The 21,161-nt window shown below is 39.8% G+C and overlaps 1 protein-coding gene across 1 annotated transcript in view; it reads left to right on the plus strand.

Moving 5' to 3' along the window:
* The first annotated feature begins 796 nt into the window (after window positions 1–796).
* The window catches only part of LOC107743161 (pleckstrin homology domain-containing family A member 8-like), a 23,933-nt gene continuing 3,568 nt past the window's right edge, over window positions 797–21,161 (plus strand). The window contains exons 1-12 of the mRNA XM_016556290.1: window positions 797–928; window positions 1,339–1,455; window positions 3,663–3,818; window positions 4,444–4,574; window positions 4,816–4,974; window positions 5,058–5,098; window positions 5,173–5,276; window positions 5,367–5,655; window positions 7,739–7,824; window positions 9,964–10,022; window positions 10,506–10,707; window positions 10,823–10,884. Coding sequence (XP_016411776.1) covers window positions 889–928; window positions 1,339–1,455; window positions 3,663–3,818; window positions 4,444–4,574; window positions 4,816–4,974; window positions 5,058–5,098; window positions 5,173–5,276; window positions 5,367–5,655; window positions 7,739–7,824; window positions 9,964–10,022; window positions 10,506–10,707; window positions 10,823–10,884 — 1,446 coding nt within the window. The 5' untranslated portion in view covers window positions 797–888. The remainder of the gene's footprint in view (window positions 929–1,338; window positions 1,456–3,662; window positions 3,819–4,443; window positions 4,575–4,815; window positions 4,975–5,057; window positions 5,099–5,172; window positions 5,277–5,366; window positions 5,656–7,738; window positions 7,825–9,963; window positions 10,023–10,505; window positions 10,708–10,822; window positions 10,885–21,161) is intronic.

Genomic DNA, 21,161 nt, shown 5'->3' on the forward strand with positions numbered 1-21,161 from the left:
ATGAATGAAAGATAATGAATTTTACTTTTTATCTGAAAATACAAATTACATTTTGTTTCATGAGCTTTATTATGACTTCAACAAGCTGGGAAATATCACAATTGCAATAACAGCTTTAAAAAAAAAGATAAAAAAAATAAACGTTATAAACGACAGAAATGTTAAATGTACTGGACTGTATTTCATATTAAAATATATGAAACTTATTAAAATGATAAACTTAGAAAATCTTTTTTTAGATAAGAGATAATGAATTTTGTTTATAAAAATACAAATTATATATTTAGGTTCTAAATGACACTTTTCAAATTACTGGAACACATCACAATTACAACAAAGTGTAATAATAAACGACCGTTTAATTTAGAGAATGTAATATGCCAAGTTGAGATATCATAACGGGATAGCGTAAAAGACTCGCTAAGTTCTTTTGAAAGGAAATGTTCGAAAGAACCGACTCTCGGACCTCAGCTCACACTCCCAGATTCCCAGCGTAAACGTTGCCGCCCTAAAATACAACATTGAATTATTATTGGTCAGCTTTTTTTGAGGACTCGCCTTAGCGAGCAGTATCTAATTTTCATTGGACATTACACAAATAGTCTCAGCACAACCACGCCCATCTACTCACACCGTATCCAATGAGAGGTTCGCTAAACGTAAATCCCACAGGCGTCACGTACGTGGGCCGATCCTTCTATGATCACATGGACTGGTATTCTCGAAGCTTTTACGCCAGTCGTTTGCGTAATCTCAATTCCCAGCAGTCACTTTGCGTCTTTCGTATATAGTTGTCGTAGTTAAGAATTATCTCGAGTTTCTCAAAGAGGCTGTGTTGGGCTCAGTCTTGCCACGACTAAGTAATGAATTGTCAAGAAAAGGTCTATCATGGAGGGAGTTCTCTATAAATGGACAAACTATATTAGCGGTATGTATACAGCAATAGTTAAAAGCTATATGATGTAAATCAGGGAAGTCTGAAAAGTAGTTAGCCTGTTTGCTAGCTCAAGTAACGTCAACGTTAGTGTATAAATGAAGTTAAGCATCATCCTCTTTAGCTCTTTGTGCCGATATTTTTTTTTTCCAAAGCTGGGACCAACTCAACCACATAAGTCTCATCTGCCAAAAGTATTTTCAGAAAAGTTTGTTTTGGTTTTAAGATTATGTGTGATTCTGTTTTATTCACTTCTAACTATGACCAGTTAAAAGCCTCCACTTGACTGGAAGAACAAGTCAAACCGTATTATGTTCATGGATCTCAAACGTCATCATATACATTGTTACATGTGTCAGTTACAGTGAAAAATGTCATAATTGCTTTGTTGTTTCTTTTTAAAGGTTGGCAGCCTCGTTGGTTTGTTCTTGAGGGAGGCACTCTTTCCTACTATGACTCTCAAGAAGATGCATGGAAAGGATGCAAGGGCAGCATCAAAATATCTGTGTGTGAAATACAGGGTAAGGAAAAGTTTATGCCTAACCTGAGCAGGAAACCTAATAACCATTACATCACAAGCAGTTATTCTTTTAATGCTTCAGGATATCTTAACACATGTATAGGCAAGTGGATGTTTCTTCATCTTTGGGAACTTTTATGTCCCAGGGGCTGATTTTCATTAAAACTAACGTTCAGCTTTTTTTTTTTTTTTTTTTTTCCTTTAAACTTCTGTGTGTATATGAGATGATGTATTTGAGTTAACTTGAAGAACTGTGACTAGGGTTGCAAAGGGGTGGGAAAATTCCGGTAAATTTCTGGAAACTTTCCAAAAATCCGTGGAATATTCCAAAAAAATCCTGGAAAGTTTCCAAAATTTCTGGAATATTTCCGAAATTTACTGGAAAATTTCCACCTTTTTGCAACCCTAACTGTGACAAAAATATATTGCTTAATGTAAAGATAGTACCATTACTAATAAAACTATTATTAAATCATTATTTTTAAAGGATTATTTACCAGAAAAATTATTTACCATCATTTATTTAGCAGAAAAATGGAAATACACAGTATTTCAGGGAAAAAAAAAAAAAGTAAAATAATATATATTTTAAATAAAATCAATTAAAGATGATTTTGATTAATAAAATTTAACGAAATCAATAAAGTTAATGGAAAACAGAATTTGGTAAATAATAATGGGTGCAATGTGTGCACATGATCAGGATGGTACCACCACCGCCGCCTCATTTTGAGCCAGGAAAAACCCTGGTGTGTAGTAAACATTTTTGTTCATTCACACAGAAACACAACACATGCAGGATTCATATTTAAATAGTCTTTTTGTGGCTTAATATTCACAGACACTAGTTCATATCACGTTTTGATTTAAGTTTGCTGACCTACTTTTGATTAATTCATCCAAACTTTAACAAATTCCATTGCATTCCACACTATACAGTAAATTCCATTTTTATGACTGGATGCCGTGATTCCGTCAGCGTTTTCCGCATCATGGAAATCATAGGGCCATAGAATACAAGGTTACATGGTTCAAAACAATGAAAGCAATACACTTTTGGTGATAAACTGGCTTGCAAAGAAAATCTGATGTTTCATAAAAACAAACATATTCAGTGCTTAAAAATATGTACATAGAAAAACAAGATTTTGCAGCAATGGCAGGGCAAGTGATGATCTGAACTACTGGCCTAAAAAACTGTTACTGCTGAGTCTTGAGAAGCAATTCCTGTCTCTTGATAAGATTGTGTGCACTGACCTTGAGCGTCAAACAAAGAAAATAAAAAACACTGAACAGGCTGTACACTGAAAGCCCATCATGTTAAGTGTCTACTATCAGATGTTACACTCAGTGCTACACATACTCTGATTCTGTGACAAACAATCCATCTACATAAATATTCCTCACTTATAATGATGCTTCAATACATTTTGCAGTCATTTGAAAACAGGAGTTCACGTTTGCACACAGTCCATAACATGCAGTAAAATGCACCGCAGTAGAAGAGCGAAACACTCACGTCTTTCTCCAGCGGTTCGCTGTGGACGAGGCGAGGTTTGGAGTACACAAACGTCCCGGTGGAGGAAGAGTCCTTGTAGCTGGAGGAGAGAATCTGCAGAACGTCGGAAAACTCTCTACAGTCCGTAGACACGGACTGAAACAGAGCTGTGAATGGAGAACAAAACCGTCAGAACACAGTTACAACCTCTCGCACTCCTCATCTGAACCCTAGAAAGCAGACTATGGAAAATAGTTCATATTAGGGATGTCAACGATTAATCGATGATCGATTAATTGTCGATAAGAGATGCAATATTGGATACATAAAATGCTAGATAAGAATTTAGCCTTATGAAAACAAAAGGAAAGCAATTTATTTGAAAAAAATTTAAAATGTACATTTCCACTGCCATCATTTCCACCATACAATCCTATTAAACATAATGCCTCATTGGAGATGTGGTGAAAATGACACTGTGATATTTTAATATTGCAAAATATTGCTTTACTTAATAAAATGGAGAAAAGGAGCAGAATTGTGTGTTCACTGTTGAACACAGTAATAGACTAGTAAAATAAACAAGTGAGAGTGTGAAGAGACTTTATTTTTTAACAGGGCCAAAAGTGTCCAGAGTACTGTATTACAACTATAGTGACTGATCTCATGCTTTACTTATCCATCTTCTTTGTCCTCCCTCTCCATTGTAGTTCACCCATCGGATTTCACAAGGGTTGATCTGATCATTCCAGGAGAACAATACTTTTATCTCAGGGCAATTAATGCAGCAGAGAGGCAGAAATGGCTTGTGGCGTTGGGGACTGCAAAAGCCTGCCTCACAGACAACCGAACCAAGAGAGAGAAGGGTGAGTGTTGTATTTCTGCCGTAATAGACAAGATATTCTATGTAGATCATCTGGCTTGTGTTGATAATGTATTATAAACTACCATTTAGGTTGATAGTTTGCAGTCAGTTCTAATGTTTTTGAAAGAAGTATGTTATGGTCACTAAGGCTGCATTTATTTATTTAATCAAAAATGCTGTAAAAACTACAAATCTGAATTTTCAGCAGCCATTACTTCAGTCTTCAGTGTCACATGATATGCTTTTTTGGTGCTCAAGAAACATTTCATATTATTATCAGTGTTAAAAAGGTTGAAAAAAATTATTTGTTGAATAGAAAGTTCAAAAGAACAGCATTTATTTGAAATAGAAATGGTCTTTTTTGTCAATTTTAAGTTTAATTTTAAAAAGTGCAAAATAACTGAGCCCAAACTTTTAAATGTCTTTTTAAATGATATGTTTTAATGATGTTTTAATAGACAATATGTCAAATGCAGGAAACATATGATTTCATGGGGGCTTTAACCAATGAGATTACATAACCCATTCAGATCATGACGTTTGTTCATTTTGCAATTTTTCAAAGAGCTGTCGATTCAAGTCTATGAAGAAAATAATGTCAACAATAGTCTCTTTTATCTTCTCAGAGCTCCAGGAAAACACAGACGCTCTGAAAACAAAAATGTCTGAGCTAAGGCTTTACCGTGACCTTCTCCTTCAGCAAGTGAACAAAATACAAGAAAGTTCTCAAGCGGAGATGGCAGCCGATTCGGGGGAGGTAAGGGAGTGCTTGTCTTGAGTCAACCTTCACTACGCTTAATTAAACAATATATAAGCTGTTCAAACATCAATACAGAGTGTTTATTAGCTCAGACTTGCACTAATGAATTGTATTATCACTCTGATTTTTCGTAGTTGTCTTTATCACAAAAAGGAGGAGCAAAAATCTGTTCTAAAACAGTAAGACTGATCAACCTACTCTAAATCTTAAGTTTTGTTGTGCTATGTGTGGGTTTCAGGTAGGGGATGAGACTGGAAATCTAGTGAAGTCCACTTGCACCACCTTCTTGAAGACCCTGGAGGAGTGTATGCAGATTGCTAGTCGGACCTTCAATCCAGACCTTCTGAGTCGGACCCCTCTCGGCTCTCCTCCTGTGGCTACCATCAAACCTCACAAGGTATATTAAATCTAATCACTGAATGGTTGTAAATTCATTTAGTTTGTCAGAACCTAAAATAGAATGTTTATTTTTTCCCATAGATCAAACCTACTGATCCAAGAAATCAGCACCCAGGAGAAAAGTGAGTTCAGTTCATATTAATGTACTCTTGTGGTTTTGTTTTTCTCTACAATGTTTAAAATGTGTGTTATGCAGACAAAAGGTCTTAATAAACATCTCAGGAACATCAGCACATGAGAGTGGACCAGAAAACGAACCTCCTCCATCTTCTCAAGAAAACATGCCTACATCTCCTACAAGTACGACAAACATTAAGTCAGATTCAGAAATGATTACGCATGCAGCATTTGGCAGACCTCAACTATCATTTCCTGTCTTGTTCTGTTTAGGAAGTGGTTTAATGGAGGGCCAGAGGGAGCCCATGGAGCCTCGTAATGGCTCTTCATCAAGCACACGGGACCCTGAAGAATCTGTAGGAGAGGAGAAGGACATACCGACAGAAGAAGTAGACCTTCCCCAAGAAAAACAAGAGGAAGTCTCACTGAGCCCCACACAAAACAAAGAAGAAAAGGTCACTGAAGAAATCCAGGCTGACCTGGAAGTGAATGAGCCTCAGTCTGAGAATAAGCAGGAAGAGGAAGATAAGGTGGACACATTCTTCAGTACCATGAGCCACAGGTATGAGGCGCCTCCGTTGCTGTGATCCTCTGAGGGAACAAGATGAATGTACTGCACACATTTACACTATTCAGAATCTTGTTTTTGGCTTGAAAATTAGCTACGGTCATGCTAATGTCAAGTTATAAGCTAACACTACTCTTAGAATTTTGTTTACAGAAATGTGCTATATGCAAAGTCAGCATTTAAGTAAAAAATCTAGATTGTGGGACTATAAATCTCCATTGAGTAACATTGTGTCCTGAGTAACCAGGTGCAGCGTGATAAAGTGACAAGCAATCAATCCTGTCTGTTCTGTTAAAGGTATATTCAAAGGTAAAGTCTGTTGAAAGAATTTGCACTCACCTAAAAGTTCATCAAAACAAATGAAAAACCTGTTGACAGAAATGCGCTTTAATTGAAGTTATCTATATATTACTTTCTAGATAAATTATTGTACTTATGTCACAAAAGTTTGCTTTCAGTTAGGACAAAAAAGACAGACCTTTATACTGTTTACTTGTTGCGTCTCACCTGGTTGGATCGTGATGTAAAAGGCACTTTCCACAAATAGGGTACCCTTTGTTGTCTGATTACTCTTTTTTTTTTTTTTTTTTTTTTTTTTTTTTTTTTTTTTTTTTTTTTTTTATTAACACCAAAACCAAACTAGAACTTTTAGAAAAACTATTCTCTAACATCACATATGCGTAAAAACTGTTTTAAATATATCACATATCTGGACCCACCGTAAAATAGAGATATTTTCGAACTGTTCCACCTCAGAGGTCTTGACCTCCTCAAAATACAGCAATGTCATATAATTTTGACGAATTATTGAACTGATATTTGATAAATTGTAGTTAAAATCTATTTAAAAAGTCAAATTGAAATGTCCAAACATAATGTTTATGGTTTGCTGTGTTCCACATTATGCATGAAACCATGATTCCAATTGGACCGTCTCTACAGGAAGATGCATAAATAATCTTATTTCTTTTTAAATTTTTTTCAAAACGTTTGTCTATGATATTATAAAAATGATTAAATAACTATTAATCCATCCTAGGTGTTATATGACTTTCTTTTTTCAGACAAATACAATCAGAGTTATATTTTTAAAAAATGGTCTCATTTTGAAGCCCAAAAAAGTGCATCCATCCATCCATAAAAAATGCTCCACATGGCTCTGGGGGGTTAATAAATGTCTTCTGAAGCCAAGCATTGCATTTGTGTTAGAAAAATATCCATATTTAAAAGTCTATAAACCGTAATCTCTAGCTTCCGCTAACTGTCATACAACTGTTCACAAAAAAAGAACACAGAATCTCAACCCCCATCACTGCCATTATAAACCTTGGAAGAGCCAGGACATTTTTTAATTTAACTCTGATTGCATTCTTCTGAAAGAAGAAAGTCATATACACCTAGGATGGCTTGAGGGTGAGTAAATCATGGGGTAATTTTCATTATTGGCTGAACTATCCCTTTAAGTAGAAGTTAATAGTCAAGCACCTTCCTTTGCTGGATAGACTCGTATTTGTACCTTGCTTGTGGAAAGTTCCAAAACAAAGAAATAAATGTCTTGCAGTTTCAACATAGTGATTTCATCATGTAAAGACAAAAGTGGTTCATGATTAAATGTTTATCATGGTATGTTTTCTTTTGGTCGCTCAAAATGAGGCCCAGCCTGTGATGAGGGTTTGTAGATTCTTTTGCTATTCATAATTCTTTCATCTCTTTTATGTAATAATGAGGTTATCACGTAGCTACAACACTAATCTGTTCCAACAGCCTTCATTGGGCTGAAACCAAATAAAATTGAACTGTCAGTAATGTGAAATGTTATCAAAGCAACATGTCGGTATTCAGATATGAAAACCTTTTCAGTATTATATCACTGTGTGAAGGCTGTAAAATCTCATTTATAAAACCTGTATTTAATGTGTCCTGTTCTTAATTAAGGACTGCATGTTCCAAACTGGTTTTCTTCTGCTTTGGCTATGCCTGCTTTTGTATTGGTGTTTTATTTCATCAAATAAATGTTTTGTTGACGTATGTACTAATGTATTGTCCTTGTCTGAATGTCTGTGGTTTTTTCTTGTAGATTTAGTGATATAATACTGGAGGACGACAGTGGTATTCCCACACAAGCCTTTTTGGATTCTTGCTATGCTATAGTACCAGTTTTAGGTAGGATACTTAATCTTTCACTCTTTCTCCCTTTTCCACCCCTTCGTTGCTTTCTTTCTTTTCCCGTCAGTCCAGGTTTTCTCATTCTCTGCTTTCATTAATATTGTGCTTATTAAATGTTGTAAAATGCCACTGGGGACATTGATTTTTGTTACTCTGTGCATGTGTCAGTTCACCATGTGCTCTTGATTTTTGTTTTTGTTTTGTTTATTTATTTGCATCTCATGTTAGTCTGCACAGTTAATACCTCATTCTCCCTCAGGCATGGTCTTGCATGCTCTGCTATGTCTTTATACTGGGACAGTTCGGTGAGTATCTGGCCAAGAACATGAAAATCTGTGTCAGCAATCAATTATTACAAAAGCTTTTGTACAAAGGATTTTCCTCACTTTCTTCTTAAGAACATACTGTATCAATGTGATAAAGGTGATTGGGGTGTCATGCACTTTTTTGAGAGGGCAGCATTAGTCTATCAGTACAGTTTTTAAACCTCACTTTTTTCTATAGTTCGAATGGGCATGATGCTTTTGAAAGTAATTGGGGATTGGGTAACGGTTGATCGCATTTCTCTGTGGGTGATGGTGGCTCAATATACTTCCATGCATGACAGGAATACAGTAGATCGGGGAGCAAGTAGATCTTTGGACTGCATATAAATTACCATGAATTGTTATTTTCCACAAACGTGTCTAGACCTTCACAAATAATTTAGATTTAGTGATATAATACTGGAGGACGACAGTGGTATTCCCACACAAGCCTTTTTGGATTCTTGCTATGCTATAGTACCAGTTTTAGGTAGGATACTTAATCTTTCACTCTTTCTCCCTTTTCCACCCCTTCGTTGCTTTCTTTCTTTTCCCGTCAGTCCAGGTTTTCTCATTCTCTGCTTTCATTAATATTGTGCTTATTAAATGTTGTAAAATGCCACTGGGGACATTGATTTTTGTTACTCTGTGCATGTGTCAGTTCACCATGTGCTCTTGATTTTTGTTTTTGTTTTGTTTATTTATTTGCATCTCATGTTAGTCTGCACAGTTAATACCTCATTCTCCCTCAGGCATGGTCTTGCATGCTCTGCTATGTCTTTATACTGGGACAGTTCGGTGAGTATCTGACCAAGAACCGGAGCCAAAAACAAGAAAATCTGTGTCGGCAATCAATTATAAAACCTTTATACAAAAGATTTTCCTCACTTTTCCTCACTTTCTTCTTAAGAGCATACTGTATCAAGGTGATAACAAAGGTGATTGGTATGTCATGCACCGGTTTGCTACTGGTACAGTTTTTAAGCCTCACTTTTTTCTATAGTTTGAATGGGCATGATGCTTCTGAAGGTGATTGGGATTGAGTAAAGATTAATGGTGTTTCTCTCTGGGTTGTGGTGACTCAATACACTTGCACATCAGGAATACAGTAGATCTTTGTGCAGATAGATCATTGGACTGCACATGAACTGGCACAAATTGCTATTTCCCACAAATGTTTCTAGATCTTCACATTGAATTTCATGTGTGTCATTGTCTCAGTTACTGTGACCCTCACCAATATATGTGTACACTACCATTCAAAAGTTTGGGGTTGGTAAGATTTTTTTTATGCTCCCTCAGGCGGCATTTCTTTAATCCAAAATACAGTAAAAAAAAAAGTGAAATTGTGAAATGTATTTACAATAATAATGAGCAGTTTTCCATGATGCATTTTAAAATGTAATTTATTCCTGTGATGGCGAAACTGCATTTTCAGCAGTAATTTCTCCAGTCTCCTTCTGAGATTATTCTAATATGCTGATTTTGGTGCACAGTAAACAGTATTTTTTTTATTAATATTATTATCAATATCGAAAACAGTTGTGCAATGTAATAATTTAGTGTAAATCATGATACATTGTTTTTTGGGATTGATAAAACGTTTAAAAGAACATAATTTGGAATATAATTTTTTGTTTTGGTAACAATTATAATTTCCTGTAAAAGTCTTTACTGCCACGTTTGATCAATTAATTCTTCTTTGCCGAATAAATTTATTCATTTCCTTCAAAAAAAATTACTGACCCCAAACTTTTGAACAGTATTGCATGTTTAGGAAGAAACTAACAGCTTAACCAACAAAGTACTTACAAAGACTTTCTCCCCTCAGACAAGCTTGGACCAACTGTCTTTGCTCCAGTTAGAATAGATTTTGTGGGAAACATTAAGGTAAGCGTAAATGCAAACAATGAAATACATCTATAATAATGCATACATATTTTAGATGACATGAGCTGTGGGTTTACAGATTATGGGTTAACTTTAGGATGACTTGCATGTCATTAGTATTGGGGTGAAAAATGCATTGATGCATCTGACAATTAAAATTCAGTGCATCCACTACAGAATTTAATCATCTGTAATAATGAGCAGTAATGAGTAATTGCTGTAATAATACAGCAAATATTTAGTTAAGCTCGACCATTCAAAGTAATGCCTGTGACGACTTTGAGACTGGTTTGTAGTGGGTTTCCTTACATATTGTGATATATGAATTATTGCTTGAGAGGTCAGAACTTTTTCCCATGAGTTTATCAATTGAAGTATTTAACGGTACTGTAATTTCTCTGTACTTTTTCTGGATGTTACCATAACCACTAGAGGGCATAATAGCTTGGTCTGAAAGTTCATCCTCCTTATTTTCTCCATCAGAAAATCCAGCAGAAGGTGGTGTCTGATCCTGAGAGTTTCCCCACCCTGCAGAGCATTGTGCAGCATGAGGTGGAGACGGAGGTGACACAGGTGCGGAACTCGGCCACAGAAGCGCTGCTGTGGCTTAAACGTGGACTCAAGTTCCTCAAAGAATTCCTTTCTGAAATCAATACAGGGATAAAGGATGTCCAAGGAGCTCTTAGTAAGTCAGATGATCAAATCTAAAACAGTTTGTGTTGCAAAAAGAAAATAACACCTGGTTCAAACAACTGTCCTTCAGTCAGTGCTTTGTAATGTCCACTTTTTTCTTCTTTCAGATAATGCATATGGAAAGACACTACGGCAATATCATGGATGGGTTGTTCGAGGTGTCTTTGCAGTAAGTGTTGTGCTAAGAGTGCTGTTTTTCCATTTTAAAGGAACATACAGTGGGTACGGAAAGTATTCAGACCCCCTTAAATTTTTCAGCCCTAAGCCCTATTCGCATGGGATTAGTATTATCTGGGGACCTCGTGTCATTTAGAAATTACCCCACCACATCTGAATTTCGTGTGGTGCATTCGCACGGGATAAGCAAAGACTGTGATTTTACTCAAATTTACTGACTTGTCTCCCGGATATGAATGTTCCTTACCGCATGCTGCTGTAAACGTCATCCATCTAATTATTTTCTTTGTTTTTGCTCTTCTGATGGTTTTCAGCTTTCTCTTTCTGCAAATTGTGTGTAGGTGTATCGGTGTATAGTGACAGGGGCGGTTATAGACCCTTTTTAGGTGGGCTTCAGCCCCCATATCTGTCGTCTCAGCCTTCTAAAACTATCTGAACAATCGGGCCAGTGCTGCTTCCTCTGTTTATCATTCTCATGTGTTTTAAGGCTTGTCAGTTTAAACATTTAAGTGATTTTAAGCTATTCAAGAACAAGACGGCACGAAAGAGATCTCAATGCGGTACTCGCGCGCTGTCATAGATCATCTGTGCGCGCACACACCTGAAGCGGGCACACAAAGAAGCCATCTCTGAGACAGCATGCAAATACCAAATTATGTCAGAATGGCTGTCTTGACTACTATCAACGTAAAAACAGATGGTTACGCCTTAAGTGAACGTAAATAGTTAAGAAAATATCGGATGTGCATTAACAGACCTGTGCATTTCTTAGACTGTTAATAATGTTAATCAAACAATAAAAGAAAAAGAGAGAATCACTCGCTGCTCTTAACTAAGTAACTGTAGCTTTAATGGATATTTGTGTATATTTACTTAATTAAATTTAGGTAAATTGTTTGTATCTAATGGTCTGTTTGAGGGCTCACCCCGCCTGTGGATGAAATCCTAGAACTGCCCCTGTATATGACCCAGCACTGAAAATACTATCAAAACACTCCAACACAGCCTCCATTCTTCGTGAAAGATGGATAAAAAGGTGCACAGGAAACAAAAACCTTGAAAAATGATGATATACGACCCCGCCAAATCCAGGCCAAATCACAGAGATGCCTAATCGCACAGGACTAATATTATCACAGGACCTCGGTGTTCAGCGAAATATGGTAGGTCATTTGTGGGGGAATTTTTACTTTACAAATTACAAACATGGCTGATTTGCATGGGATTAAGATTACAGACAACCTCTGCAATTATTACAAATGACTAGAGGTCACCAGGTAATACTAATCCCGTTCGAATAGGGCTCTAGTGTCACTTCATGTTCTGCTTGTGTTTCTGTCAAACACCAAAACTGATCTCTTTTTTTTGGGAGAAACTCTATACAGTTTTACCATACTTCATTCTAACTAAAAAAATACTATTGAGGAACCCACCACTAATCAGTTTGTGGCTACAATATATATATATATTTTTTTTGGTTTTTGTTATGCGTGTGCCTCCATATTTATACCATTTTGTTTTTTATACATATATTTATATTTTATTTTTGTTACTTTATTGTGATAAGGCAGTATGGAGTAGACGGGAAGCAACATGTTAGAGCATATTAATTATGTATTAGCCTATCTATATATATATATATATATATATATATATATATATAACCATAACCTCTGACACGGAGAAGAGTGAAAACTCCTCACATGACCACTACCGAACATCTAAACATAACGACACAAATGCACATTTACGGATCTTCTTCCGTCTGTTCTGAAAAATGTAAACAAATGTATATTTCTGCAAGCATAAATATTGTGAAAATATCAGTATTAATTGTGTCTAGGCAAAGGCATTCCTTCCTCCTGGAACAGGTCACTTGCCGCTGCGCAGAGCTAACGGGGGTTTGGCGGGTGTTCATTTCATACTTTGTGACAGCTCATTTAATATATAAATTATACATTGTATTTAATGTATAAGGTACATGTACAACAAACTGGTAATGTCATAGTGGTATCTTGTACTTTACTTACTTTTACTTTTAGTCATTTAGCAGACGCTTTTATCCAAAGCGACTTACAAATAAGAAAAACTAATTAAAACTAAAAGCTACTTGATGTTCTTAAACTTTCAGTTCTCTTTCTAACATTCGTTCGTTATCTCACTATGGGAACGCCTCAGGCGTGACCGATCGCGGAAGCACCAATAACATCACGTCTGCCAACCATGGCAGACCAATCGCTGCAGCGATCAGGGAGTCCCGCCTCCCTGTATATAAACCGCAGCTACCTGCCGTTTCGTCATTCTCGCTCTCTTCCCCGTGGAAGATTTTTCGGAAGCTGTTCTCAGCAGACTTCGGGAATTATTTGCTTAACAGTTTACAGATGCAGCCGCAAGGTAACGTCCCAAACGCAATACATTCCTAACGTTTGTTGAGTGACTTCACTTAGAGTGAGATAACTAACGCATCAAGGTGAGTTTTCTGCTCTAAGTTTTCAATTTATTTTCCGAGTTTTTGGGGTGCTCACCACGCACCAAAAAGAAGTAAAAGAAGAGCTCTCTATCGCAGCACAGCTCCGTACTAGTTATCACGTTGTGGTGGGCTTACTGTACGAAGAGAGTACAGGCTCCATGGCCTCTGCGAAAGAACCGGAGAGCCCCGGAGGAAAAGGTCGTTCTCCCCATCCGTGTGCTTGTGGAATGTGGATTTCTGCGAAGGATTCACACAACCTCTGCATCTCCTGTCTGAGCGCTAAACACGCTCAGGCAGCTCTGTCCAACCCCGAGGGCTGTCCTCACTGCGCGACGTTCTCTGTTAAAACCCGAGAGCGGAGACTCCGCGTGACAGTAGCTGGAAAGTTGGACCCATGCCTCTCTGCTCAACCCAGAGAGGAACTGATGGATTGTTCGCAGGCCGTCAGCTCGTGGGGTGAGATGATGGAGAGGGTGTCACCCGTCCTTCCCCCGCTGTTTGAAGATCCGTTAGCGGGAGAGGAAGATGACGATGACGAAGTATTGTCGACCATCCTCGAGGTTGAGGATGAAGATGCTGTTCTTCCCCTGAATCAGTCACGTCCGCCGAGTGCACAGGATGAGAGTTCACCCTCCCCTGTACAGATGGACACCGATCTACTCGAGGTCTGTCGCAGGGCCGCGGCTAGGTTGTCGATCGACTGGCCATCCCAACCGGCAGGGCTGGGAGGAGATATGTGTCATCGTAGATTTAAACCTGCGTACGTCCCGCGGAGCAGTTCAAAGTTGCGGTCGGAGTATAGGCTTAGCGGTTGTGGGAGAGAGACTGCTATGGCTGGGTTTGTCAGGCCTCTCTTACAAAGAGAAAGTTGAGTTTTTGGATGCCCCTATTGATCCAAAGGCCATGTTCGGCGCGACGGTTACAGCGATGCGTCAGCAATGTGACTTGCGGAAAAAAGAGGGAGAGGCATTCGAGGTCTGTCTCCCCAGAAAGCCGGCAGCTTGGCCTTATCACCCGAGCCAGACCTTCAGGGAGCGGGGGGCATTCTGATAATCAACCTTCCCGTCCTGCTCCACCACAACAGCCGGGAAACGCGGGCCCTCAGTCAAAGCCCGGTTTCGTGAAACCGAAACGGTCTTTCGCAGCCGCAGCAGCGAAACACCGGTCGGCCACCCCTCAGGAGAACAAAAAGAGGCGGTTGACCTGAGACTTAAGTTTGGCATCAGGAAGGGTTTGGAGACCGCACTCAGGGTTTCTCTGTCCCATCCCTTCAAAACGATTCCTTTCTCCCTGCCTCGGGGAAAATGAGAAGGAATTTAAATGTGAAATGGGTTTGTGTGGACAGTTCAAAGTCTAGTGTGCGCGGGAAAATGGCCCATGTTCCTCTGGCGCCCCCCAAAGAATTTTCTCTCCCTCCACCTACGAGGTTTGTTCTGAGGGAGGAAGGACAAAAGTTCATAAGCATCCCATCACAAATAAAGTTTTCACTGATGCATCCAGGCCAGGGGCTGAGGGCGCAGAGTGGGATAAAAATAATTAAAAAAAATATCACAAAAGATTAAAACAATCACAAATAAAGACAAATATAACTCCTTCACTGGAGTGGTATTCCCCTCCTTCGTCAATAAAGTATGCTGCAACACCGCTAGTGAGCGAAGACGGGAAGGGCCCACTCGCAGCTCGGGCGGCGAACTGGTGTGCATGCGTGGTTCATCCCTGGGTTTTAACCATGATAGACAGGGAATACAGACTTTAATTCGCTGTAAAACCTCCTGTCTTCAGTGGTGTGGTAATTTCAGTGGCCCAAGGGGAAGCAGCTCAGGGTTTAGAGGAAGAAATATCCTCTTTAATGAGAAAAGGAGTGATAAGAGTGATTCCAACAAAAGAAAGCCACATAGGCTTCTACTCCCGTTATTTTTTTATTCCCAAAAGAGGGGGAGGTCTCCGTCCTATTTTGGATTTACGGGTCCTCAACAAACACCTCAGAAAATACAAATTCAAAATGCTTTCGCTCAGAACTTTGTGTCAAAGTATTCGTCAGGGAGATTGGTTCACCTCAGTGGACCTCCAGGACGCCTATTTTCACATAGATATTTTTCCTGCTCACAGGAAATATCTGAGGTTCGCTTATAATGGCACAGCATACGAGTATACAAAAATCCTATTTGGCCTTGCTTTAGCTCCCAAGGTTTTCAGCAGATGTGTGGAAGTGGCTCTGACGCCGTTAAGGAACGAAGGGGTCAGAGTTTCATCATATCTGGACGATCTGCGCGCCGTCACCGCGGCAAGCAGAGAGCGATACGTACACACTAGTGACACATCTGGAGAGATTAATTTTCAAGATAAACCAGACGAAAAGTTGGCTAACTCCTTCACAGGAAATAGTCTACTTGGGTCTCCGGTTGAATTCAGTGATGTTTCGAGCTTTCCTATCAGAGGAACGCATCAAGACATTTCACAGCTGCCTCTCCCTTTTTCAACAAGGGAGATCAGTCTCTTTCAGAATGTGTCTTCGGCTACTGGGTCTGATGGCCTCAAATGTGTCAGTGGTTCCCCTGGGACTGCTGCGAATGAGGGATTTTCAGAACTGGACAGCATCATAGAGCATTCGCCCCAAGAGCCGTCTCAGCCGCAGAGTGCGCGTCTCACCAGAATGCATGAGTGCTCTCCGTCATTAGAAAGCCCCCTCTTTTCTCAGGACAGGATGCCCTCTGGGTCCTATTTTATTGAGGAAAGTGGTGATGACAGATGCATCTCTCACGGGCTGGCGGGGCGGCGTTCGAGGGCAGAACAGTGAGAGAAGTTTGGTCTCCTGCACTTAAAAAGAAGCACAAATTTTCTAGAACTACTGACAGTGTTACTAGCTCTAACATTTTGTGCATTTTCTCAATAATCATCATGTATTGGTCAGGACGGACAATACGACGGTGATAGTCTACATAAATCGGCAGGGAGGAGTACGTTCTCACAAGCTTTACTTGTTAGCGAAATAACTGATTATGTGGAGCAGCAGGACCCTCCTGTCATTACGTGCGACACATGTTCCAGGAATATTGAACAGGGGAGCAGATTTACTGTCCAGAGGGAATCCTCTGTACAGGGAGTGGAGACTCCACCCCCAAGTGATCCTTATGGTGTGGCAGAGATTCGTCCAGGCCGCCGTAGATCCCTTCACATCGCGCGAAGACGCGCAATGTCCCCCATTCTTCTCTCTGGCCTGGCGACGATGCACCATTGGGTGTGGATGCTCTAGCCCACAAGTGGCCAGACGTGTTACTTTACGCGTTCCCTCCGTTGAGCCTGATCGAGCCAACACTACGGAGGGTTCGGGAATGCAAACATGTAATGATTCTGATTGCGCCATACTGGCCGGGGAGACTGTGGGTTGCGGAGATTGCGCAACTGCTCTACGACCAGCCATGGCCGTTACCAGCACACAGGGATATCCGCTCACAAGCATGGGGGGAATTATTTCACCCCTCCCCTCAGAAACTAGCTCTCTGGGCATGGCCCGTGAGAGGCTAAATCTGAATGCAGTTGGGTTACTTCCGAAAGTGATAGAGACAATTCAGAATGCGAGGGCTGCCTCGACACGTTCTTTATATAATCTCAAATGGAGGGTGTTTGAGCAGGCGCGCAGATGGCACTAGGGACGGGGGGGGACATGACCCCCCCAGATTCATAGTTTCCCGATCCGTCCCCCTCACTGTCTCTACGAAAGGTGACATCGGTAAACAGAGGATTAATCAGGGTTTCCGCTATGTACATTAGCCTAAGGCCCGGCCCGCTGCTCCTTAAACGTGCACTAAGCAATTTTTGAAAAATGCTTTTGACCGAGTCCCAAAACACTTGTAGCCAATCAGCAGTAAGGGTGTGTGTCTTGTACTGATAGAGAGAAGAGAGCGCTAAATTTGAGTGCAGAGGACGGATATTAACAGATCGACTATAGATAGAGATGGCAGATAAAAAAAGAGGAAGATATCAGAGAAACAAAACATCAAAAAGATTTACGATCAGGCAAGAGGTAGGACCCGCGTAAATTTCAGAGCAGCTTTCCAGCGGTGGAGAGAAACTCAAGGAGTGGGAAGGGCTCGAATCGGACGCCAAGGTTGTGCTGTTTTTTTTTTATGGGTGAGTAACGTTGACTTTTCTTTGTTTCACACAACTTATCCGTGTTGGCTTTTGTTTGAATATGCTTGTGTGTCATCTTCACTTGTTTCCGCGATCGTCGTTGCCGTGGTTGCGTACGTACGTGTGAGGCGGAGATTTCAAAATAGGGGCGAGGTCAAACCATTCTGTTTTTGCTTCAAATTTAGAAATTATACAATGTCATTTAGATTAAAAACTGCTCATGTTGCATGTATGCATCATTGTTTGGATCATGATTAAAATGCAGTGGTTGCCTCTAATTTTAAATGGAAAGAGCACAGACAAAGCCTTAGTTTGTTTATATGAAGAGATTTATTTTATTTGTGTTACTTATTTATTTGATTTGGGGCTTGTTTTAAAATTTCAATTTAGTTTTGTTATTTACATTTACGTTATATTTAAATTTCGTTATTTAGCAAACACTTTTATCCAAAGCGACTAACAAATGAAAAAAAAAAAAAACCTTGCTACGTGCACTGCGTTAAGCTAACTGAGACTTCTTATAGCACTTGCATATCATTGCTCTTTTAGTATATTATTATAGTGTTATTTCAATTTCACAAAGAATGTACAGTATTTTGTCCAAGCAATAATAAAAGGACACATTTAATTTATAATTTGTTTTAAATCTCATTTTGTTAAATAAAAATCGTGAATCGAATCAAATCGTGAAATCAAAATCATAAATCGAATCGAATCGTGAGTTGAGTGAATCGTTACATCCCTACTGCTGACAGCTTGGTCCCCCCCAGTTAAAAAATCCCATCTGCTCCCCTGTGTTTGAGGGATGGTGCGCAGATAGAAACATTGTTCCTTTCTTGTGTTCAGTTTTGGATGTGCTGTGCTTCCTACAGGACCTTCTGGATAAGGCAGGGCTCTACTCTTATTTTTCTTTTTTTTTAAAATTTAGGAGCACAGTCAAAAATTTAGGAGCACCTTCTAATCAATAATCAAAAATTTGATCAAAAATGTGTCTTCCCATTACGAGGTGATATTTGACTCCTTAAAGTGATTTATAGGCTACACCCAGTATCGAAGCCGCTGGTACCGCCTTGGGATTTGTCCGTGGTTTTGAATGCGCTCTCAAAAGCCCCTTTCGAGCCCATTGATAACATTGCCTTGAAGCTGCTCGCTTTTAAGATGGCTCTGTTACTTGCTCTCACTACAGCAAAAAGGGTGAGTGAACTACATGCTTTATCAGTTTACTCCTCATGTATGATGTTCGCTCCGGGTGGTCAAAAAGTTTGTGCCTAAAGTGTTTGATCACGCTAGTGCAATTCAATCAGTGGATCTGCTAGCTTTTCATCCACCACCTTTTTCATCCCCAGAGCAGGAGAGGTTACACAGTTTATGTCCGGTTCGTACTCTGTATACGTATGCTCAGAGAACCTGCACACTTTGTAAAAGCAATCAGCTATTTGTCTCATGGGCTGACTCTTACAAAGGAAAATCTATCTCCCATCAATGCCTTTCTCACTGGGTGGTGGAGGCTATCGTGTTACAATGTTACAATAATGCGACTATAGAGCCCCCAATAGGACTAAGAGCACACTCTACTAGAGGTATGGCTACATCCTGGGCTCTGTTTAGAGGCATTTCTATTCAAGAAATTTGCGCGGCAGCCAGTTGGTCTTCTCCGCACACAATTGCCCGTTTCTATAGACTGGAGGTGACAGAACCCTCTCTGGCTCACTCAGTCCTGGGAGTGAGTAGTCAGGTTGTATAATGCAGTTTTATTAAGGGGCGAATTCCTCATATTATTCTGTTTTCACCTCCGTCGAGTGCTATGATTCAGATAATAACCCACTCATTCTTTAGTCTGCTTCGTTAGCATATCGGCAATATGGGCGTTGTCTATATCCCATAGTGAGATACCGAACGAATGTTAGAAAGAGAACGTTAGGTTACTGACGTAACCCCGGTTCTCTGATAACATAAAGTGAGGTATCTCACAAACACTGCCCTCCTTGCCTGTCCTGCACGGAGAAGAGATATGCGGAGAATGACGAAACGGCAGGTAGCTGCGGTTTATATACAGGGAGGCGGGACTCCCTGATCGCTGCAGCGATTGGTCTGCCATGGTTGGCAGATGTGGTGTTATTGGTGCTTCTGCAATCGGTCACTCCTGAGGCGTTCCCATAGTGAGATACCTCACTTCATGTTATCAAAGAAACCGGGGTTACGTCAGTAACCTAACGTTACAACTCTGAGTGAGAACCGCTTCAGACGACTCGGCGTGTGCGGCAGGGAACTGAACGAATCATTCAAACTGATTCGCGAACCAATTGACAGTTCGCAAAGAGCTTGATTGACAGGCGATCTGACCAATCAGAATGTGGATATTATGTGCCGCCGCTGCTATCCGCCGTCTTGCCCGACATCTACGGCCGGTCTCCATAGAAATCCATGTTAAAACGGGGTAAAAAATTGAGTGAATTGAAAGCTTTTCAATATAACTAAATATAAATGTGCGGAGGGTTAAGATGTGCTGTTGTTGGCTGCCACAGTAACGCAATAAGCTAAGGAATTCCTTTAAACTACTTGTTTTGCGTACCAGAAAACCTGTCGTGCCCGATGCTGTATGCATGGCTTGCAGCTAGAGGTCTGCACGGGCTTTAAATTGAAACCCGAACCCGACCCGTACCTCAGATCGTCTGACCCGGCCCGACCCGAGCGGCACAGTTAAATTTAGAGCCCGAACCCGAATTTATTTATTTTTTTCCCACAACATGTATAGCCAATTTTTAAAAAATGCTGTATTTCATGATTGCATGCAACGGTCAGTAAACAAATACATGTAACAGAATAAGGCTCGGCCAGTTCACAAGGCAAAAGAAAAAACACCAGTTATGAAAGTTTATGAACATCAGTGCACCGGTCACATAAATTCTGCAGAGTTTTTGAATGGTTGTATACGACAAGACGATAATTCTTCCATCGTGCAAATTATGGTAATTTTCATCAGTTAAGGCTCGTTAGCATTCAGCCTGCTTTAAATCAGACACAGAGATGCAGTGCGGTAAGATCGCATTTATTTTAATTAATTAATTATATAGTTTATTTGAATTAGTGAGAGAGAGAGAGAGGGAGAGAGAGAGAGAGAGAGAGGGATGAAAGTTGCGTGTGTGAACCTGCGTCTGCGCGCCTCTCTCTACAAGCAATGGGGCTTAGTTACTTCAAAAACAGCGATTTTACCCCCTCATTGCAGAGAAATATAAAGTTGCGAGTCAGTAGCTAGCCGAAGCTATTTTACTAAAAAGTGAAAAAGCATAATAGGACCCCTTTAAAACGTATGCTCTTATCATTCTGTGGACAAAATCCCATGAACTTTGCCCCAATCGGGAGCTGTTTATGCACATTGTGTGCTCATCTGTCTTCAATGCAGCTAACCTCGCATCACTTCATGTCATCTTCCCACTCATCAAACTATGACAGGTCCTTTACTGCAAAAAGACGATCATTGCGACACTGTAAAGTGATGAAACTATGGCGCCATGTGCTTTTTTGAACCATTTTCATAGGTTCACATTATATTGTTGGCTCGGAAAATATGTAAGTTAAATGCGCATGCCCAGTAGCCGCAGCTGTATCCCTTATAGCCTTAACCACAAATCAGACAGGAGAGTAGATTAACTTCGGTGGACTTAAAC

The sequence above is a fragment of the Sinocyclocheilus rhinocerous genome, unplaced genomic scaffold, assembly GCF_001515625.1.
Source record: "Sinocyclocheilus rhinocerous isolate Xijiao unplaced genomic scaffold, SAMN03320098_v1.1 scaffold946, whole genome shotgun sequence".
Lineage (NCBI taxonomy): Eukaryota > Metazoa > Chordata > Actinopteri > Cypriniformes > Cyprinidae > Sinocyclocheilus > Sinocyclocheilus rhinocerous.